This window comes from Suncus etruscus, chromosome 3 (assembly GCF_024139225.1).
Source record: "Suncus etruscus isolate mSunEtr1 chromosome 3, mSunEtr1.pri.cur, whole genome shotgun sequence".
NCBI lineage: Eukaryota > Metazoa > Chordata > Mammalia > Eulipotyphla > Soricidae > Suncus > Suncus etruscus.
Window position 1 is genome coordinate 160,272,283 of NC_064850.1, and position 24,167 is coordinate 160,296,449.

Sequence of the window (24,167 nt, forward strand, 5' to 3'; positions counted from 1 at the left end):
TATCTCAGTGTTCATCTTCTCCTGAAGTTCTTAAAAAAATAAATAAATAAAATAAAAATTATATTTAAAAAAAAGAGAGAAAACTCTCAGGGGTGTTTATTTCTAGCAAATCAACAGACTCAGACTTAGACCCCTACCGATTGTTACTTGACAATTAGGAAACAAGTTGCATCTTTCTAGACAGCAGGCATACTAGTGGCTTCTCAAAGCACAGCCACACTGCAAAGGGGACTACTCTGCCGGTTGTGCTCTCACTCTGGCTCCTGGCAAGCCAGACTGCTCCCTGCCAGTCCTTGGGTACAAACTGAAACTGAGACCAGAGTCTTATTTCAGTCCTGCTCCAGGATTAATTCATAAGAGATGCACCCAGATCTAACCATAGTACCTTAGCAAGGAGGCATTTGTGGCTGAATCTCCGAGACAATGCTCAAGTGTTGGTGCAACTTCACACTGCAAGAATCCAGCCATCACCCACGAAAACCTAAATACAGAACTCCCCATCCCCACTTAGGCCACTAGGAAACACCAAACATACTAGGAATAATGTATTGAGGCAACACAAATCTCACCAGAACAATGTATTGAGGCAAGAGACCAAGAAAAAAATCCCTAATCCAAAACAACCCATGTATTTAAGGACAGATGATTGGATTTCTATACAAGGAAATACCACTTATACTAAGATAAAACCTTTCAATAACATAGGTTGTTGAAGGGGTTTCAAGCTAAGAGAATAAGAAAAAAGTAAAAAACAAGATAATTTCTCTCATATTGGGGCTATACAAAGCAAGGGAAAGAAGAAGACAAATAAAAACAAACCCTTGAACTGGTAAATGAAGAACTGAGATTACAAGAGTGTGTCAATCCACAGACTATGCTAAAAGGATATGGGCAGTTAAGTGGTGGGCGGGTTATAGTTACAAAGAAATAAGCAAATACAAATTTATAAACTTGAGCAGAAAGAAAAAGTTCTAAATTAAAATTATACTCTGAATAACAGAAACTCAAATTAAAATTTGAAAATGGACACAAATATTTTGGGGAAGGGCAATATCCAGCTGTGCTCGGGGTTTACTTCTTGCTTTTCACTCAGGTGAGCCCCTTGCAAAGCAAACACTCTACTCTCTGTACTATCACATCAGTCTCAGACATGAAGTTTCAATATGAATATCAAAATTAAGGACTGGAGAAAAAGCATAGCGGTAGGGAGTTTGCCTTGCATGCAGCCAATTCAGGATGGATGGTGGTTTGAATCCCAGTATCCCATATAAACCCCATACCTGCCAGGAGTGATTTCTGAGTGCAGAGCTAGAAGTAACCCCTGAGCATCATGGGGTGTGACCCAAAAATTAAAAAAAAAAAAAAATCAAAATTAAGCAATATCCATTAAATATGACACAATACTTAAATGCTAGTTTTAGGGGGAAAAAATGCTGTGATTCAGCATAACCTAATTCAAAATTTATAAAATAGTGAATGCTCACTGAATACAATTTATCCATGAGTATAATGGATAAATTTTATCTATGATTAATAGTACCACAGATACTTGTATAGTAGCAGTTCAAAAGGCAATTTTAAAAATTATTTAAAGGGGCAGGAGAGATAGCACAGCGGTAGGGTATTTGCCTTGCATGCAGCCAACTGGGGAAGGATCCAGTTTGATTCCTAGCATCCCATATGGTCCCCCAGCCTGCCAGGGGTGATTTCTGGGCGCAGAGCCAGAAATAATCTGAGTATTGCTGGGTTTGATCCAGAAACCAATCAATCAATGAATAAATCAATAAAGTTTTAAAAATATATATAAAAGTTATTTATAGAAACAAATAAGCCATAATACCAAAGAATACCAACCAAGGCCCCAGCTGCATAAAGCATTGCTTGATCATTAAGAAAATCTTTCTTCGCAGTATGGTAACAACTATAAGCCAAATCATAATGCTGCACCAAAAAACATAAGTCAGCCATTTTCCTGATTTGAAGCTCTGGAGCTTCTGGTGGATACCTGTCAATACAAAATAAAAAGAATTAGCAATTTATAACTACTAAATATTATAAAACATGTATCAAATTATTTAACAGGTAAGAATGAGAAAAACTAAGCATATTTTAAAAGAACTTATATATCTATGGTCAAATCAAAAATGGATCTTAGTTCTTTGAAACAAACACCCATCTTTTAACACAATGATGCCAGAGAATACCACTAGCAGTTCACACTTGACTGTGGTTTGATTGACACAAATTATAATGCCAGCAACAAGGTGTTAAAGACATTAGCCATTCCTTTGAGGCCAAGTACACAAAAAGTTATCTTAGGGTGAATATACAAAGTAGAAGAAAAAAAATAATTTCTATGGAGAAGCACGCTGTGTTTTTATTTCTATTTTTCTACTTAGACATAAAAAAATCTACTCATAGTTTTAAACCTCAGCTACTCTCTGGGTTAGTGATATTCATTTTTTTAACTTTTTTATTTATTAATTGATTCATTGATTGACTGATTGATTGGTTTCTGGGCCACACCCAGCAGAGCTCAGGAATCACTTCTGGCTCTGCACTCAGAAATCGCCCCTGGCAGGCTGGGGAACCATAGGGGTACCAGGAGTCAAACCAAGTCCCTCCTAGGTCAGCTGTGTGCAAGGCAAAAGCCCTACTGCTGTGCTATCTCTCTAGCCCCTGATATTCAAATATATATTTCATGGCACCCTTATGCATCTAGGGTTACACTTGATAATGAATAAATAAAAGACTATCTCTGTGAAAATATGAGAAGGGAAGGATAATTCCACCTACAAAGAGTGTCACTTCCAATATATAGGCTTGATAACCTAACCTATAAGGAGATAATCTCTCAATAGCATTTTCTCATGATCAAATTATGAAATAATCAATTCCAAGTGGTTATATACAACTAAGAATAAATGGAAAAGGTTTTCCAGAACCTGTCTAGAGTACAGGTGGGGGGGTGGGATGGAAGGAGATTTGGGACATTGGTGGTGGGAATGTTGCACTGGAGATGGGGGGTGTTCTTTACATGACTGAAACCTAATCACAATCATATTTGTAATCAAGATGTTTAAATAAATAAAAATATTTAAAAAAAAAAAAAGAATGGAAAATCCAAAATAGATTTTATTTTTCCTTACAAAGTTTTTTAAAAAAGAAAAAAAAAATGTTAAAATCTTTCAAATAGGAGCCAGAGAGAGGTAAGGCGTTTGCCTTGCATACAGAAGGACAGTGGTTTAAATCCCAGCATCCCATATGGTCCCCCGAGCCTGCCAGGAGCTATTTCTGAGCTTAGAGCCAGGATTAACCCCTGAGCGCTGCCTGGTGTGACCCAAACACCCCCCCCCCCCAAGTTTTTTTTTCAAATAAATGTTACTTCTTAGAACCACCAGACTACATTTTTTTAAATTTAATCACTGTGAAACTAGAGCCCACAATGTTTTAAAACAGTAGAATTATTAGTGATAGCTAAATGAACATTTTACAGATAAAGGATACAGGAACAAAGGAAAGTGATTTCTGGTTATTTTTTGCTTACTGTTAAATATACACTGTTTATCAACCTAAATTTTGAGCAATATAAAACTAAAAAACATGAGTTCATGTTTTGCATAACTTTATTTACTCAAACACTAGCTAAATAACCAAAATTTAAGTTACAACAATATTTTACTCACAGCAACCCAGATGTATTTTTCAGCTCATTAATACTCTTTTCTGGAACTTTACTGCCACTAAACCATTTCTTAGTTGCAGAAAACAGAGATCGACTCAAACCTTTTCTTGATATTAGCTAAGAAAAAAGATTAAACATATTATATTATATACAGAAGAATGTTATATATAATGTATATATCATTATTATATATAATAATATTATATACAGAAGAAAAATTCTAAGTAATAACACTTCAATACACAAATGTTCATTTAAAAAAACATATCTGTGGAGTAATAAAAACAAATAGTATGAGAATAATATTCAAAGACAACAGAAATGATGGGGAGAAGTATAAGTTATTAAGACAGAGAAGGGACAGCCAGACAAGCAATGGTCCTCAAACTATGGCCCGCGGGCCATATATTATATTTGTATCTGTTTTGTTTCTTCATTGCAAAATAAGATATATGCAGTGTGCATAAGAATTTGTTCATAAGTTTTGTTTTTACTATAGTCAGAGCCTCCAATGGTCTGAGGGACAGTGAACTGGCCCCCTGTTTAAAAAGTCTGAGGACCCCTGATCTAGAGAATTGGGAACTGAAAGTAAAATGATATTCATAACCCCTTCAGTAACTGCCACAAACATGGTACCTAAAACAAAAACAAAAAATATAGAAAAAGAGAGAGAAGGGTTGGGAGGGGTAACTGGGGAAATGAACATTGGCAAAGAGATAGCTGTTGAAATATTATAAGATTGAAAATCAACTTTCAACAACTTTTTAACAATGTCTCTCACTGGTGATTTAATGAAAAAAAAAATTAAGAATAAGAAAACTGCCTGACAAAATCCCTACCACCAAGCTTAGTAAACTAAACTTCCTTTATGATCCATAATATTTCATCACAGACAACAATGTCAGTTAATCTTTTTTTTTTTTTTTTTTTGGTTTTTGGGCCACACCCGGCGATGCTCAGGGGTTACTCCTGGCTGTCTGCTCAGAAATAGCTCCTGGCAGGCACGGGGGACCATATGGGACACCGGGATTTGAACCAACCACCTTTGGTCCTGGATCGGCTGCTTGCAAGGCAAACACCGCTGTGCTCTCTCCGGGCCGTCAGTTAATCTTTATACTTTAAAAAACTAATCAAAGCAATTCAATCTTACCTGATCATTTAATTGCCGAATTGTTTTCTCTATATGTGGCAAAAGACCCCGAAACGTGAACTCTTGTATAAACTGCCGAATTCTATCATGATCAGTAAGGGTTAAACATGCCCCATGAATAATTCCAGAGTTTGTTTTCTTTGTTTCATGTAATGAAGCAGATTTTAAGTGATCTGGGCCATCAATGTTGTTAGAAGGATCATTGGATGGATCCAATTGAAGTGGGTGAGCTCTTAAATTATTTGGTAAGCCATCTATTAAAAAAAAAATCTATTACTTTCAAAATACAACAAAAACATAAGTAACATACTGCTCAAAGAAATAAATGCTGGAAATCTTTATCTTTCTGTATTTTTATAAGTCTATAATAAAATAATGTGTGCCCCCCCAATTTTTAGATTACATAAATTTTTAAAACTTCACCAAATAGTGAAAAATACAAAATGTAAACTTATCATTGCACAACTGTTAAACATGAACAGCTTTGAAAATCACATGAAAATAAAGATTTTCCGGGGCCGGAGAGATAGCATGGAGGTAAGGCGTTTGCCTTTCATGCAGGAGGTCATCGGTTCGAATCCCGGCGTCCCATATGGTCCCCCGTGCCTGCCAGGAGCAATTTCTGAGCCTGGAGCCAGGAATAACCCCTGAGCACTGCCGGGTGTGACCCAAAAACCACACAAAAAAAAAAAAATAAAGATTTTCCCTTCTCTACATTTTTTTTTTGTTTTGTTTTTGTTTTTGGGCCACACCCGGCGGTGCTCAGGGGTTACTCCTGGCTGTCTGCTCAGAAATAGCTCCTGGCAGGCACGGGGGACCATAAGGGACACAGGGATTTGAACCAACCACCTTTGGTCCTGGATCGGCTGCTTGCAAGGCAAACGCCGCTGTGCTATCTCTCCGGGCCCCCTTCTCTACAGTTTTTAAAGGAAATTTAATGCTAGCCACCTAATACAAAAGGAAAAACTCAGGGCCAGAGAGATAGTACAGTGGTAGGGCATTTGCCTTGCAAGCGGCTGACCCAGAACCAATGTTGGTTCGAATCCCGGCATCCCCTGTGGTCCCTCGTGCCTGCCAGGAGCAATTTCTGAGCACAGAGCCAGGAGTAACTCCTGAGCGCCACCGGGTGTGTCCAAAAAACCAAAAAAAAACCAAAAAAAAAAGGAAAAACTCAAACTATCCAATAAAACCTTAATAAACATGCTCATTACTTTAAAAATATGAAAATTTCCACTCTTTTATTATCAAGATTAGCATGCTTGGTCATTAGTGCAAATTTTCAGCTAAAATAAACTTTAAAAAAATATAGCAAGACCTTTGACTTCGTTATCTAATCCATCCAATGCAATCAAGTTACTATCAGAATTCTTATTTGAAGTTATAGTACAAGGGCCATCTTCATATGATTCCTATCAAAATAAAATAAAAAAATCATCAGAAATTATATTAATCACATTCAAACACCACCGCACCTATTAACTATGGTTGCATGTAAATAAATATACAAGCCTCATTTGTTAAAGAACTCTATTCCAGTCCTCTAATTTGAACCTCTTGGTTAACCTCTTGTCACTCATTCCAAAATTACTAAGTTTATTGTGAGTTTTTGCTTGGTTTGGTTTTGGGGCCACACACAGCTTCAGACTAAATTTACTAAATTACTCCTTTGTGCTCAGAGACCACTAAAGGCAATGCTTGGAGAACCGGGATGTCAGGGATCAAATCTGATCGCTCGCATGATAGCCAACCCACTAGTCTCACTCTCCAATCCTTACTATATTATCTTTATTTATTTGTGATGCCAAAGATATTGAACACAATATGCTAAATTCCTGTTTATATTCAGTTTATTATGCCAGTTCCTCCAAACTCAGATTGTCTGTCTCACTTTATCTGTGAGCTCTGTAAATATACCTATACAAGTATCTGTATAGCCTAAGAACAGCAAGACAGACTACTACAATCACTCAATTACGGAAATTAAAGTGTATAAAATTTCCTGTCAAAGTATAATAGTAGGTTAGAAAAAGTACATTCTGAATAAATGTTTCAGGATTTTAAAAAATATCCAGTACAATGTTTATGTATACAAAGGCATTGATTTTCCAGTCAACAGAGAAAAAACAAAAACAAAAATACACAGACTACCCAAAAGATTAAATATGAGCTACTAGTCTAAGTACCCCATTTTGAATAAAATGCTTAAATTAGAAATTAACTATTAATAATATGATCACGGGGCCGGAGAGATAGCACAGCGGCGTTTGCCTTGCAAGCAGACGACCCAGGACCTAAGGTGATTGGTTCGAATGCCAGTGTCCCATAAGGTCCCTGTGCCTGCCAGGAGCTATTTTTGAGCATATAGCGAGGAGTAATCCCTGAGGACCGCCAGGTGTGGCCCCAAAACCAATATAATAATAATAATAATAATAATAATAATAATAATATGATCAGAACTAAAAAGTGACTGCCCACTGTTTCTGAATTTGTTGAGAAGACTCAATGGTTACAGGGGTCTCAAACTCGCGGCCTGTGGGCCGCAAACAGCCCTCTGTATAACATTTTGTGGCCCCTTGAGAAATCTTTTTTTTGTTTTGTTTTGTTTTGTTTTAGTTGTTTGGGTCACACCCCCAATGTTCAAGGCTTACTACTGACTTTGCACTCAAAGATCACCCCGACTTTGCCTCCTGCGGCCCCCAGGTAAATTGAGTTTGAGACCCCTGGACCTAACTTCTCAAACTGTAGGTTATGACCCTATTCTGCACATGTAACAATGTGCAATCACAAAGAATGTTGTTAAGATAAATTATTTATATTAATGTGTTTTATTTTAACATCTATTTTACATATGTAGGGTCACATAAAAACTTCTCAGATGAAAATAGGTTAAGATGGACTGGCTTAGGGGCCGGGCGGTGGCGCTAGAGGTAAGGTGCCTGCCTTGCCTTGCGCTAACCTAGGACGGACCGCGGTTCGATCCCCCGGTGTCCCATATGGTCCCCCAAGCCAGGAGCGACTTCTGAGCGCATAGCCAGGAGTAACCCCTGAGCGTCACCGGGTGTGGCCCAAAAAAAAAAAAAAGATGGACTGGCTTAAAATACTTGCCTGGCAAACTCAAGACCATTATTAGTTCAAATCCTGGTGCTTTCCATACCACTGAGACAACTCTGAGAGCTGTGCTGCTGGGAATCTCCATGAAGAGAGTCCAGAAGATGGCTCAGTAACCGAAGAAGCACCCAGGGCAAGTGGCCTTATGAGTTTAATCACCAGTCCTGGGCATGCTCCTCCCACTCCACTCAGCAGTGAAAGGGGATAAAATCATTTTTATCATTGAAACTCCCAGCATTTAAAACACATGATTAGAGGCTGGACCAATAGCAGATGAGGTAGGGCACTTGTCTTGCAAGTGGCCGAGCTGAGTTCCAACCCCATCATCCCATATCGTTCCCCCAAGCCCCACTCGGAATGATCCCTGAGCACAGAGCCAGACGACAGCCCTGAGCACAGCCAGGTGAGACCCAAAAACAAACAAAACATTTTTTAAAAATTGGATGTACTTTAGTCTCAAAATATATATATGGAAGATAAGAGTTATTCTTTATTTCAAAAACTCATATGATTCCCACATGTCAATGAAAAAGAAAGCAGAAAACTTTTGATCTTTAAGCTGACTGAACATGTAATAGGTCACCAGAGAAGATGTCTCTAGATAGTCATCTATAGGTTTAAGAAAATTAAAGTAGATTAATGATTTGGTCTAACAGCAAAAAAGCTCTCATTAACAGCTTCTAAGAAGCTAAACTATAGTATTTTTAATAACCACATCCAATGGCAGGCACTCAAGGGTTACTCCTGGTTCTGAGTTCAGGAATCACTCCTGGCAGGTTCAGGAGACCATATGGGATGCGGTGGATCAAACTTGATGTCAGCCACATCAAGTAAAATGCCCTACTCGCTGTGCTATCATCCTAAACCAAATAATGAATCTTAGATTTAAAATTCTCAAACCAAAGGTCAAAGATAGTACAGAAAGTAGGATGCTTGCCTTAAGCACAGCTAATCCAAGTTCAATCCCTAGCACACACACCCCAGTCTCCCAAACCCTACCAGGAGTGATCCCTGAGCACAGAGCCAGAAGCAAGACCTGACCTCTGCTGAGTATGACACCAAAAGAACAGACAAATTTTCAGAGAAGACAATCTGACAATATGTTCCCTTTCCAGTCTTAGACTCTAAACTAATAACTACAATACTATTATTACTATTCTGGTAGGCCCTTTCAGACCATTTTTTTTTTTTTTTGGTTTTTAGGCCACACCCGTTTGACGCTCAGGGGTTACTCCTGGCTATGTGCTCAGAAATCGCCCTTGGCTTGGGGGGACCATATGGGACGCCGGGGGATCGAACCGCGGTCCTTCCTTGGCTAGCGCTTGCAAGGCAGACACCTTACCTCCAGCGCCACCTACCCGGCCCCCTCAGACCATTTTTTAAAAGGAAGTATCTTTAGTTCCAAGCAATTCCTTTCTTACATATGCCATATTAGCTTAAAGGTGACAAGCAACTTAACAATAAAGTAAGTAAAATAGCAGTAAAGCACTGTATTTAGATTAAAAATATCTAAGAATTAGGCAAATAATGTATCAGAACATCAAAAAATTAAATTTATTACAATAGCTTAAATATCACATAAAAGCATACATGATGAAGTTTAAACATATTGAGATATTAATTGGTTTCCATTCAGGAAATCTTCCTTGAATCAAGATTCAACTCCTGAGGATCTAAACAGCACTGGAAATAGGCAGCTGACTATTACCAAATAGTATATAATTCCATCTTGAAAATATAACATGGAACAATATCTGACATGCACCCACTTCAGCCAAGAAATATTAATCTAGTACTCTAGGTTAAGAAAGATGATGGAAGAAAGACTTCCCAAAAATTCAGAAGGAAAAGAAATGAGAGGAAAGTTAGGGGTAAAACCCACCCACCTAAAAAGTATGAGCTCCAAAAAGATGGCCATAAGAACAGCATGTTGAAAATGAAGGAAGGCAACCCCAGAACATGTGGATAATAAAGAATTGACTGTAAGCATATATAGTAAACAAGTAAAGAAAATTCTATTCTCTACATGTCTAGCCAATCAAATTCCATTTTACTATATAAATCTTTCTTAAAAAAAGATTAACCCTAATATTAAATACCTGAAAGGAGTAAGCAGAAGAAATTATTGCAATTAATAGAAGTTTTTAAATCACTGAGTTAACATGCTAATGGATCAAAACTAGGTAAAATTCCATAAAATAAATATTAATAATTACATTAGTTGAACTAAGACATAAATTCTATAGTGATATTATGTCATAAAACTGAAACACAGCTTTTGTGGTTTGCTTCATTGTTGTTTTTACATATACCTGGTTTTGAATACTATTTTTCTGGAGATACTGACTCCAAGGATCTGGTATCTGTTCATCTGATGATCGATTAGACGTTCGAGAATTAATTTTAAGTAAATAGCAACCCTGAGTTCCATATTTCTGTTTCATCTCTTCATAAATTGATTCAGCTCTAAAATAAAAAAGTGTTTTAGATGAGTAGACATAGGCAATGGCAGTTAACTAATATAAAAACGTAGGCCCCCCGCCCCTCATATGAACCCTACTATTCATTACAGCTCTCAGTACAATAGCTAAGAGTTGGCATCAAACTAGATATTCCACACTGGTGAGTGGATCATGAAGATATGGTACATATACACAATGGAATACTACATAGCTATAAGGAATGATGTGATTGTGCAAATAGCTGCAACATGGCTGGAACTTATATTAAACTTAAGTTAGTAAGGTCTTTGCCTTGCATGCAGCTTACCCAGGAAAGACCCGGGTTCGATCCCCAACATCCCATATGGTCCCCTGAGTCTAACAGGAACAATTTTTGAGTGCAAAGGTAGGAGTAACCTCTGAGCGCCACTGGGTGTGGCCCAAAAACAATAATTAAAAAACATAAGCTTAGGTTAGACGAAGTCAGAAGAAGCATAAATACAAAATTATATCATAGGTGTTTAGCATAAATGCATAAAGAAATGAAATGGTTTAAATAAGGATTGTCAAATAAGGATTGTTGGAACCAGAGATAGCATGGAGGTAGGGCATTTGCCTTGCATGCAGGAGGACGGTGATTTGAATCCCAGCATCCCAAATGGTCCCCTTGTCCCCTGAGCCTGCCAGGAGCAATTTCTGAGCATAGACCCAGGAGTAACCACCCGAGTGCTGCTGGGTGTGATGCAAAAACCAAAAACCAAAAAAAAAAAAAAAAAAAAAAAAAAAAACCAACAAATAAATAAGGATTGTCGAGAACATTCTTGGTCCCAGAGTATAGTGAGAAGAGAAATTGAGTGGAGGATAAAGACAAATGTGAAATAATGGGAGACAGGAGCCAAGGGGACTTAGGTACATTGCAGGTGTTAAGGACAGAATATCCAAGCCACAGAGTAAACAATGAAAGCCCCCAAGCCAAGAGTGATTTCTGAGCGCATAGCCAGGAGTAACCCCTGAGCGTCACTTGGTGTGGGCCCCCCCCCCCCAAAAAATAATAATAAAATAAAATGGCTTAAAAATAAACTGAATAAAAACAAATAATCTAAATATACAGGCATCCAAGTCCTAAAACAGAAAGTACCACTCTCTTTAACTTAAACTGACACAGGAAGAAATGTAAAGTAAGCTAGGTAGTAGTATGTAAACTCAACCATTATTTTTTAACACGTTACTGCAGCTGGATCCACAAGCTACATCTAAAATAAAAAAGGGAAGTAATTCTGAATTCAATATTTCAAAAAAACTTAACAGTAGTAGGTGAAAGTATAAGATGATTTAAATACGTAACCTAAGAAACAAAAAGTACACTGATGAAAAATAAAATTTTGGGACATAGTGACACAGTAAACTTAGTTTCTATTTTATTAGGTTTTTTTGAAAGAGGCAACACCTAGCTGTACTCAGACCTTATTCATGGCTCTGCTTTTGGGGGTCATTTCTAGGGCTCAGAAATGTACCATGTTAAAGATCAAAACGGGGTATATAAAAGGTTTGTGATTACCAACTATACTATACCTGCAGCCCATAGTAGACTTAGTTTTTAATTTTCAAATAGGTTAGTTGTTTTGTTTAAATTTTGTCATTTGAAACCCAATCCTCTCACAAAAAATTTATCCTAAATGGTCCACTGATTAATGCCAAGAAAGATCCCTATGCCAAGAGTAAGCTACAAGCTTCAACAGATACACAAGATTTAGAGATTAAAGACTAGTTATTCATTTAACTGAAATCACTAATAATGAATATTAAATGGGAACCATAGAAAAAAAGTTAGAATATTTGAGATTGGGGGCCAGCAAGGTGGCACTAGAGGTAAGGTGTCTGCCTTGCAAGCGCTAGCCAAGGAAGGACCATGGTTCGACCCCAGCGTCCCATATGGTCCCCCGAAGCCAGGGGCAATTTCTGAGCATCAAACAGGTGTGGCCTGAAAAACCAAAAAAAAAAAAAAAAAAAAAAAAAAGGAAAAAATATTTGAGATTGGATGGGCCGGGCGGTGGCGCAAGAGGTAAGGTGCCTGTCCTTGCCTGCGCTGGCCTTGGACGAACCGCGGTTCGATCCCCCGGCGTCCCATATGGTCCCCCAAGCCAGGAGCAACTTCTGAGCGCATAGCCAGGAGTAACCCCTGAGCGTTACCGGGTGTGGCCCAAAAACCAAAAAAAAAAAAAAAAAAAAAAATATTTGAGATTGGGAAAACATTGTTAAAAATGTCAACTGGGGGGCTGGAGTGATAGCACCTGGAGTAGGGCATTTGCCTTGCATGCAGCCGACCTGGGTTTGATCCCCGGCATCCTATATGGTCTACCAGCACCACCAGGAATGACCCTATAGTTCGGAGAGAGGACTAAGCCCTGAGCACTGTCAGATATGGCCCAAAAACATAAACAAAAAAAAGTAAAGTGACAAAAGTGTGAAGAGTGTAGAAAGAAATGCCTGTAAGCAACAGCTAGGAAGTGAAAAGTTTGAGAAAAACTGGGCAGAAGACAGAAAATTAGAAATAATTGCATATGGGCCCGGAGAGATAGCACAGCGGCGTTTGCCTTGCAAGCAGCCGATCCAGGACCAAAGGTGGTTGGTTCAAATCCCGGTGTCCCTTATGGTCCCCCGTGCCTGCCAGGAGCTATTTCTGAGCAGATAGCCAGGAGTAACCCCTGAGCACCGCCGGGTGTGACCCAAAAACCAAAAAAAAAAAAAAAAGAAATGATTGCATGTGAAACTGTAAGAAATAACAGCAAAGATTTGTAGCTATAAAACAAAAAACATTCTATATAAAGATTACAGTAATGGATATATACTGAACATTTGAATAAGTACATAAAATCAAACATAAAAGAACATTTATGAAATATAACCTTGGGAAAAAAAGGTGTAATTAAATGGTTTGTTAATAAATTTTCAATTTTGAAACTAAATTTAGAATTTAACTAAGTCACATCCAAATTAACAGCAAATAATTTTTTTTTGTTTTTCTTTTTTTGGGGGGGCCCACATCCGGCGGTGCTCAGGGATTACTCCTGGCTATCTGCTCAGAAATAGCTCCTGGCAGACACGGGGGACCATATGGGACACCAGGATTCGAACCAACCACCTTCGGTCCTGGATCAGCTGCTTGCAAGGCAAACGCCACTGTGCTATCTCTCCGGCCCCTTTTTTTCCTTGTTTTCGTTTTTTTTTTTTTTTTTTTTTTTTAACAGCAAATAATTTAACAGGAAAAATTGAATCAAAAAATGTAAAGCTTACCTCTGTTCATCTCCTGCACTTACATCATGTAAAAGTACATAATATTTAAGTGTGTTTGGTATAAACCACTTGGGGTAGGAATAGTCACTGTTATGCTGGATTCGATGCTGTTCTTGTGATAACTTTGAAAACTGTTCCACAGGTTCAGCTTCACTAGATGATGCTACTAACATACCTTATGAACTATATTAAGGTAAATGTCATTAGTCAATAAAATTATTATACTAGAATAAGCTTTAAAGAGGTATTTTTGAACTAAAATAAATCTGATTTTCTGAATTCTCAACTACAATCATAAAATAATTTATCCAATACTTTAAAGTAATCCATGGTTCAAAATTTAGATCAAGATTCTAAGATATTTTTTGGTTGTGTTTTTAAAGTCATCTGTAAGAATATTCAAAGATAAAAATGTAATATACAAAAATTATACATCAATATAATGAATAATTCTATCAAATTTGGTTTCTCTACTATCTCAGTGCATTGTCAGTCTATCCTATCTTTTAACTTTTCTATGCAACCTAATTAAGAGAATTTTAAGTCATAAATGACAAAATATATATAAAACATCTTTAAAAATGCAAAACCGCTTTATAAAATGAGCTTTTGCATAAGCAATAATTGTGAGGCAAAAAGCAAAAATGGTTAACATTAATACTTCATATTCGTTTTAAAGTGGTTCAAAAAATTTTAGCAAAATATTCTAGCTGAGGAATACAGAAAAACAATAAAGCTTTGAACATTCATATATTATAATCAATAATTTGATTATATTAGTCCATTATCTAGAACACCATCAAACAAAAACAGATAATAACAAAATCCTGAAGCATCAACTGAAAAACAATTCTTCTATTCACTAATCTCAACAATTTTGGCTTCATAACTCTAAAATTAATAACTTAAAATTTCTAATTTTAAAAGAACATAAATGTCAAAGGATACATGCCAAATAGTGGTTCAGAAATTCATGATCTGATGCTGGCATCGACTGAAGAAAGGTTTCTCTATAAGATTCAAACCATGGAGTAGTGGCTAAAATTAAATTCAAAAGTTCAAATTCCTCAATAAAATTCATTCAAATAAAATTTCAAGTCCACAGTTCCCTAAACAGTGAAAAAATAATTTCTAACAGTACACAAAACATTCTATTTCACCATAAAGATAAACTATTTTTTCACCTGTCCTTAAAGGTATAGTCTTTTTAATGATAAATTAAAATGTACTGGAGAATATTTTTAAAAATTTCTCCCTGAATGGAGTAATACTGAATTTTTCAAAGCTTAAATTTCCATCAGGATATGTAGCATTTCACATGCTGATATAGCAAACCCAGGCTTCTGTCTGCTGAGGTATGGAAAGGTCTGTTAATCTCTATTCCCATTTGTGGTCAAATTTATTTCTTTTCTTTTCTTTTTTTTTCTTTTCTTTTTTCTTTTCTTTTCCTTCCTTCCTTCCTTCCTTCCTCCCTCCCTCCCTCCCTCCCTCCTTCCTTCCTTCCTTCCTTTCTTTCCTTTCTTTCTTTCTTCCTTCTTTCTTTTTTAATAAATAAATTCTTTAATTGAATCACTGTGAGACAGTTAAAAGTTGTTAATAATTGAGTTTGGGGACACTGATGGTAGGAAGTCTGCACTGGTAAAGATAGTTTTTAACCTTCCCTTTTTCCTTTTAGCCTTTCCTTTGTCTGGCTTTTGGGACACATCTGACAGTATTCAGGGGCTATCCACTGATTAGTTCTTAGGAGTAACTCCCAGTGGTACTTGGGGGGATCATACAATGCTAGGAATCTCCTGCATGCCTACAAAATACATGCTCCAGTCTGCTGAGCTAATTCTCCAGCCTTACATTTGCTTTTTGGTTTTTGGGGTCACAATTGGTGACGCTTAGGGGTTACTCCTGGCTAGGCGCTCAGAAATCACTCCTGGCTTGGGGGACCATATGGTACACCAGGGGATTGAACCACGTGAAAGGCAAATGCCCTGCTGCCTGCACCACCGCTCTGTCCCCTCTATTTACATTTTTATAAAATGAACATTTAAGCCACATACACAAACATAGGAACATACATATTCTTGGAAAACTAAAACTGAATTATTTCCAATCCTGCACACAAACTCTACAACCTATTTCTCTATCAATGCTTTGCATTATCTATACAAGTAAAAAGATTTTAGAAGTAGTTTAATGCCCCTGCCACTAGGAATATTGTCATAAATATTACTTTTCATAAATAGGTTTTCAACCAAGAGTGATTCTGTCCCCTGGTAAACATCTGATAATGTTAAAGTATTTTGATTGTCATAACTAAGAAGGTACTTGTAATACCAAGGCAAAGTATGCAAACCATCTTTTAATGAACAGAGACATCCTTCTACAACAATTATTAGGTTCATGTAGAAGGACGGTGGTTCGAATCCCGGCATCCCATATGGTCCCCTGTGCCTGCCTGGGGCGATTTCTGAGCCTAGAGCCAGGAGTAACCCCTGAGCACTGCCGGGTGTGACCCAAAAACAAAAACAAAAAAAAACAAACAAACAAAAAAAATCCCACAATTATTATGTTCAAAATATCAACAGTTGTCAGGTTAACAAAACCCAACTTGTAAGATGGCTACTTTGACTGGGACAGTAACAAACTTCTACTTATATAAAATTCAAAGCATATTTAAGCTCATAATTATATAAAAGGGATATATTTTCCAAGTTTGTATAAGTATATAAATATACATGATTTTTTAAAAATTTCTTTAAAACTTTTTTTAAAAAAGGAAAATCTCTCACAATCTTTGTTAATCAAAGTTTAACAGTGTCATTTCACAAGATTTAAAATTATCAAAATCAACTTCACTAAAAGAGTTCCTAGCTATTACTGCTGAATATTATGAATATTCATAATATATAATATATAATAATATATATAATATATATATAATATAATGAATATTATGCAGCCACCAGGAAAGATGAAGTCATGAAATTTTCCTATACATGATGTATATGGAATCTATTATGCTGAGTGAAATAAGTCAGAGGGAGAGAGAAAAATGCAAAATAATCTCACTCATCTATGGGTTGTAAGAAAAATAAAGACATTTTTGCAGTAATTCTCAGAGACAAAAGAGAGGAGGGCTGGAAGGTCCAGCTCACTACATGAAGCTCACCACAGAGTGATGAGTGTTGTTAGAGAAATAACTACATTGAGAACTATCATAACAGTGTGAATGAACGGGGGAAGTGGAGGCCTGTCTAGAGTGCAGGCAGGGGTGGGGTGGGGAGGAGAGAGATCTGGGACATTGGTGATGGGGACGTTGCACTGGTGGAGGGTGGTGTTCTTTTTTTTGGGGGGGGGGGGGGGATCAGCTGCTTGCAAGGCAAACGCCACTGTGCTATCTCTCCGGGCCCGAGGGTGGTGTTCTTTGCATGACTGAAACCCAACTGCAATCATATTTGTAATCAAGCAGTTTAAATAAAGATATATATTTAAAAAACTCATATATATTTTGTTTCCATCTTTATCACCTGAAAAAAGCAAACAGTATGTTTACACTCTAATGCTATGTTAAATGACAAGAAAAGTTGAAGGGAGAAAAGAATGTCATCTTGACCAAATAGCATTATATAATATGGTGGCATTTATTTATTTATTTATTATTTTAAAATGTTGTCTCTTTGAGGCCGGATAGTACAGATTAAGGTATTTTTTGCCTAGCATGCTAACTCAGTTTGATACCAGGTATCCCATATGGTCCCTAAAGGAGTGATTCCTGAGGGCAGAGCCAGGAGAAACCATTTATACAATATGGTGTGGCCCAAAATCAAACAAAATTTTGTCTTGGGATCAAACCCAACAGTGCCTCATGAGTGATTCCTTATGTGATGCAAAGAAGACAGGAGCTGGGGAGAGGGGCTGGTGGCAATAGCAGTGTGAGAATTAAACCTGGGCTTCCCACATGAAAAGAATGTATTCCAGCCCTTAGAGCTATCTTCCCTGTCCCTATATACAAAATATAATTCCAGTAAATGCCTCACTGAAATATTCCATATATTGTTTAGGAGAGCTTTAACTGTAACAATGACATTTGCATTACTATAAATGAAAAGTACTTCCCCAAGTACTACATATGATAGGTGGCAAAAACTGGACTAAATGTCAGTGTATATATAGCATAACCCATTTTCTTATCAATGAGTGTAATCATACATCTTCCCCTATAATCAGGTAAAATTTGTCTGTCTAAAAATTAATCTGTATTTCAATTTGTATCATTAAGAAAAAATAAAGGATAATGAAAGTTTCAGTTAATAGGAAGAACTCTCCAAAGTAAAGATATTTTATTTTTTCTATGTATTGCTTCACTGATGCTCAAATCTAACAAACAACAAATTAGCAGACACATAAAACGTTTTTTAATGATAGGCTACAGTTTCTGAATAAACTAATAAGATTTTTCCAAAACAGCTATGTCACTGTAATACAATTAACAATCAGACACTAAAAATCCTACCTTATCCATCAGGAGAAAAGAGTAAAACACTACGAGTAGTGTTTTAGTGTCTTAAGAGTACCCACTACGAAATAGAAAGGAAAAAGCAACAGCAGAAAGGTATGCAATTTATGTGAGAAAAATATAAAAGGCCACATTTATTTACTTATAATTTTAAAGATAAAAACTTAGATATCATAAATAAATTACTTGTAAGGGAAAGAGAAGAGATAAGAAAGGTTATCTCGGGCCCGGAGAGATAGCACAGCGGCGTTTGCCTTGCAAACGGCTGATCCAGGACCAAAGGTGGTTGGTTCGAATCCCGGTGTCCCATATGGTCCCCCGTGCCTGCCAGGAGCTATTTCTGAGCAGACAGCCAGGAGTAACCCCTGAGCAATGCCGGGTGTGACCCAAAAACCAAAAAAAAAAAAAAAAAAAAAGAAAGGTTATCTCTTCTTTGCTCCTTTAATTGGTTCCAGTAACTTCAGACTCAATGATTAGTATTCCCAATACATATCTAATAAGGGCTGCCAGCTACACGTGTACTAAACTAATTTTGGTCTGTCCCACTGAAACCAAAAGTATTTAGTAATCTTAGATCTTAAATGACAAAAATTGGATACCCTTTTTTTTTAATGTAATAAAATCAAGAGATGGGATTCAAAGAAATTTGTTACAGGTCTTAAGAGTACTAAAAGCAATATTGCCAGGACCCCACTTGCAGACACAGTAGATAAGGCTTTTTATAAGACCTTTATCAAGGCTTGATAAGACCACTTGGTAAAGGGTGTCCCAAAAAAGGGCTGGACCTCCTTGCAGAGAGAAGCACAAGCAGGAATAAAGGTCAGAAAATGTCAAGAGATCACAAAATACCCCCAATTCTTCCCCTCAGTAGCAATCCTAGCAACAAAATTTGTGCTGGAAAAAGCAAACTCAGCTTATACTCGGGTCATACATGTTATTTGATTTGGTGCAGTGCACCAAATCAAACGCAAGGCATGTAGTTTCCAGTTGTCCTCTGCAGTTTGCTGGAGGGGGCGGTGCTTCAGCTCAGTCCACAAGTTGCGACTGAACTGAACTGGATGCCACTGAACTATTTAACCTACAGCAGTGATGATGATATCTGTGAACTCAGTAATGATGACAATGTCTATGCTGACACCCTCACATAGATACAGTTGAAGCTGTTTGGACATACAGATGAGGAGGAGGAGGAATCTAGTTCTGGAGGATTTTAACCTTTGTTATTTAGCTTGATTACCTGTTAAGCTACGGTTTCTGCACTTTTTAAAGTTTTAAAGTTATTCTTGCTAGTTTACAGTTTCTCTTTAGCCATAAATATTGAAAAACATTTAACCTACTGATTCCTCAATTATTGTATTTGTTTTGGGTATGTTTACTCTTACTCTTACTTTAAAAGAAAATAATTGGATAGCCTAAACAAAAAAAAAAAATACCTGTATATCATTTTCAAATAAAAATTTCCAAATGACACTTATGATTATGTAACTTGGTGTAGAAAGCATAACAAGGGGCTGGAGAGATAGCATAGCGGTAGGGCATTTGCCTTGCTTGATGAAGGATGGTGGTTCAGATTCCAGCATCCCAGATGGTGCCCCGAGCGTGCCGGGGGCAATTTTTAAGCATAAAGCCAGGAGTAGCCCCTGAGCACTGCTGGGTCTGACCCAAGGGAAAACAAAAAGGCATAAAAAAACAATGTTCTCTGAAATTTTTAAAGGAAAGGAAGACTGAGGGGCCGGTGAGGTGACACTAGAGGTAAGGTGTCTGCCTTGCAAGCGCTAGCCAAGGAAGGACCGAGGTTCGATCCCCCAGCGTCCCATATGGTCCCCGCAAGCCAGGGCCAATTTCTGAGCGCTTAGCCAGGAGTAACCCCTGAGCATCAAATGGGTGTGGCCCGAAAAACCAAAAAAAACAAAAAAAGAAAGAAAGGAAGACTGAATATATAGTACAATGAATGGGTAAGGAGCTTGCCTTGTATGCTATCAACTCAGATACCAGATCAAACAAGCACTACCAGGAATGATTCCTGAGTACAGAGCCAGAAGTAACCCCTGAGCACTGCCAGGTGTGGTCCCCAAAAACAACAAACAAAAAAAATTGGAAAAGATAATAGAATGCTAAATAAATATTTGATTTGCTAAATTAAATTTATTCTAAATTGGGAAAGTACAAGTAGGGCATTTGCCCTGTAAACGGCTGACCTAGGTTCAATCCCTGGCATTCCATATGGTCACGGGAGCCTGTCAACAGTAATTTCTGAATTTAGAGGCAGGAGGACTGTTAGGTATGACCCAAAAACATACAAACAAAAAATTTTAAAACATATTATTATATATAATATTTTTGGTATTATTGGGTCTCCCCCGAAGGCACTCAGAAGTTACTCCTGGCTCTGAGCTTAGAAATTGCTCCTGGTGGGCCGGGCCGTGGCGCTAAAGGTAAGGTGCCTGCCTTGCCTGCGCTAGCCTTGGACGGACGGTGGTTCGATCCCCCGGTGTCCCATATGGTCCCCCAAGCCAGGAGCGACTTCTGAGCACATAGCCAGGAGTAACCTCTGAGCATTACCGAGTGTGGCCCAAAAACCAAAAAAAAAAAAAAGAAAAGAAATTGCTCCTGGCATGGGGGACCATATGGGATGCCAGGATTCAAACCACCATCCATCCTGGATTGGCTGCATGCAAGACAAATACCCTACCACTGTGCTATCTCTCCAGCCCTATATAATTAATTCTTCCATGTCAACAGGGGATAGAAAATATCCACTAAGATAGATAACCTTATGTCAGCCTTATGTGTCTACTGAATGCTAGAAATATGGCCAGCCTGAACTGAGATGTGCCATAAATATCAAAACATAAAAGATTTCAAAGGCAGTAGAAAAAATTAAATCTTATATTACATGCCAAAGTGATTAATTTGTACATACTGAGTTAAATAAAGTAAACTATTATAACTAATTTCATCTATTTTTTTTGTTTGTTTTTGGATTTGGGGCCCCATCAACTATGCTCAGGGTTTACTCCGAGCTCTGTGATAATGGATCACCACTGGCAGTGCTCGGGGGCCATATGGCATGCCAGGGATTACCCAAGTGGGCTATATGCAAGGGAAGTGCCTTACCCACTGTACTATATCACTGGTCCCAGACGTTCTTAATTATAGCTAAAGAACAATGAAAACCATGTCTCTCAAATTTCAACTAGCCTGCATTAATATAGAATGTTGCTGTCTCTATTCATCTTTATATTTGGATCTTAATAATTGTGTCCTCTACTGTCAAGTTTTCTTTTGTTAGTCAACAGAGAATAAAAAAAAAAAATCTCAACTATACTCAACTGAGAAAAAACAAAAAAGACAAAGACAATGACTATAAAGGTATTATCTTCAAACTCCTTTTAATCTACTTTAAAAGATACAATACTTTGAGCAAATGAAATATGAAACTGAGGGGCCGGTGAGGTGGCGCTAGAGGTAAGGTGCCTGCCTTGCAAGCGCTAGCCAAGGAAGGACTGCGGTTCGATCCCCGCCCCCCCCCCCCCCCCGCGTCCCATATGGTTCCCCCAAGCCAGGGGCAATTTCTGAGCGCTTAGTCAGGAGTAACCCCTGAGCATCAAATGGGTGTGGCCCGAAAAAAAAGAATATGAAACTGAAGGATAATATAACACTTATTTCACTACTGTATTATCATTCTAGGCAATTTCATTCTTCTTATTTCTTACACATCAGGGTAAAAATAATTGTTAAGATGTTAAAAATAGAGGGGCCAGAGAGATAGAATGAAGGTAAGGCGTTTACCTTTCATGCAAAAGGTCATCGGTTTGAATCCCGGCATCCCATATGGTCCCCCGTGCCTGCCAAGAGCAATTTCTGAGCACGGAGCCAGGAAAAACCCCTGAGCACTGCCGGGTGTGACCCAAAAACCACAAAAAAAAAAAAAAAAAAAAAGATGTTAAAAATAGAAAAATACTTGAAAATGTTGGAAAAAGAAGATCAGGTTTCCTATCTTTAATAATCCACTTTTTAAATTTTGTTTTTTAAGTTCAAATTTTTGTTTTTAAACTAAAATTTAGAGAAAATGTTAAAGAATATTTGCCGGAGAGATAGGATGGAGGTAGGGCATTTGGCTTGCATGCAGAAGGAAGGTGGTTAGAATCCCAGCATCCCATATGGTCCCCCAAGCCTGTCAGGAGCGATTTCTGAGCAAAGATCCAGGAGTAACCCCTGAGCACTGCCAGGTGTGACCCAAAAACCAAAAACAAGAAAAAAAAAAAAAAGACCATTCTCTAGAATACATTTCCTGAAGTATCGTGCTGTTTTGCAGAATAACCAGTAATATAAAAGTAATCAGAAAAAGTATATTTCACACTGAGGAAAAAGAAGTTATTATTATCAAGTCAAGACACAACCCGAATTCAAATTGAAAGATAGCAGCTGGATTTACCATATTATGTTGTAAAGCAAGAGTAAGCACAACAGATAATACATGATAGATAGACAAAAGTTGAACCAACCATCACTAGACCGTCTATGATTTAGAAAACTTAAGACATTAACTGAGACAAATATAAAAGAGGAGAAGCTGAATAGAAAATATGATAATAACAAGAAGAAGATTAAGAACAATCTGAAAACTGAGACTACCACAGGAAATACCTGTAAATAATGAGGCTTCTTTCAATTCCATCAATGTGTCTTTCCAATTACTGTACCAAGGAACACTAGCCTTAATTGACCGATCTGACAAAGAAAATATAGCACTGTTAAGCTAGGTTCATGAAACAAATATCTAACATGTTATTTCTTAAATAGATGGAGTGAAAATATGCTAATTAACATTAATGGTAAAAATCAGGTGTATTTTTAATACAAAGAGAAATTAAAATCTGCTATAAAATGCATAAAACCACTATGCATAAAATCTCCAAAGACTATTAATGCAATTCTGTTAAAATGAATTCAGTACTTCATCATATCACAAGCCCAGTCAAGATCAAAATAATATAAATGATAAAAGAAAGGTGCCTTAAAGTATCAGGTAAAAAAGATAAACAATTTTCTTCAGCCACCAGAAAGACAACACAACAGGTCAAAGTGCAGGCCTGGCATGGTCCAGCCAAATATTTCAGAGAGTGATCTTGGAGTCCCCAACACTACAATACAAAACTATTTTCTTCTTGTATGTACTTTATTCTAACCACGTAGAAGTCTAAAAATAAATAAAGTATTTATTTATACTGCCTAAAGTATTGAGTTAGTGTCTTCACCTGCTTTTAAAGACACATAGCAAGCCTTACCTATGTAAAGATGATGGCAACGACCAAAAAATAAAATAAAAAATAAAAAAATAAAAAAACACACAAACAACTCAGAATAGAGGCAAATAATTTCACATGACCAAATTATGACACTGTTTCTATTAACTATGTATCAAACCACTTCATAGTAGTTTTAAAATCCTTTTCTAGAAACTCTAAATGTTATCAAATAAATAATAAAGAAGGGGCAACTCTGAAATCTATTCACAGCTTCACCAACCAGAGAAAAAGTTCATTATCATAACAGTTTCTTACATATAGTTTTAAAATTAAAAATTGAAAATAATGCTAAGGCTCCCCAACAGCTGAGAAAATAGTCCAATACGAAACTCAAACTGAACAGAATGCAAATTAGAGACAAAGTAAAGGGCAGAAGAAAACATAAAAATGGAAGAAGCCAATCCCAGAGTAAAAGTTGCAAAATTGGGGGTAGACGGATGGAAGAAGTGGAAGAAGTTAGTTTTTAAAAAAAAACTAACAGAAGAGTTAGCATTAAATCTCAATAGAAACAATCAAAGATAAAGTCATTCTTCATAAAGTAGAACAATGACGATATCAAGTTAGAGGAGAATATGAAGAAAAAAGACATTCAGCTGAAAGAGTTCCAGAAGAAGAGAATACACCATAAGGAAGAAATTAAGAAAACTTAAGTTTCTCAGGCCTAAAG

The 24,167-nt window shown here is 37.1% G+C and overlaps 1 protein-coding gene across 2 annotated transcripts in view; it reads right to left on the reverse strand.

Moving 5' to 3' along the window:
- Positions 1-24,167, reverse strand: part of TRAPPC8 (trafficking protein particle complex subunit 8) — an 86,529-nt gene that overhangs the window by 48,035 nt on the left and 14,327 nt on the right. Inside the window, exons 3-10 of one of the 2 annotated variants that reach the window (XM_049770201.1) lie at positions 22,839-22,922; positions 14,627-14,716; positions 13,679-13,853; positions 10,256-10,409; positions 6,151-6,244; positions 4,836-5,089; positions 3,687-3,802; positions 1,855-2,005 (exon numbers count right to left, since the gene is read on the reverse strand). In XM_049770201.1, the coding sequence (XP_049626158.1) occupies positions 1,855-2,005; positions 3,687-3,802; positions 4,836-5,089; positions 6,151-6,244; positions 10,256-10,409; positions 13,679-13,853; positions 14,627-14,716; positions 22,839-22,922 (1,118 nt within the window). The remainder of the gene's footprint in view (positions 1-1,854; positions 2,006-3,686; positions 3,803-4,835; positions 5,090-6,150; positions 6,245-10,255; positions 10,410-13,678; positions 13,854-14,626; positions 14,717-22,838; positions 22,923-24,167) is intronic. The other variant, XM_049770202.1, reaches the window with a different exon arrangement.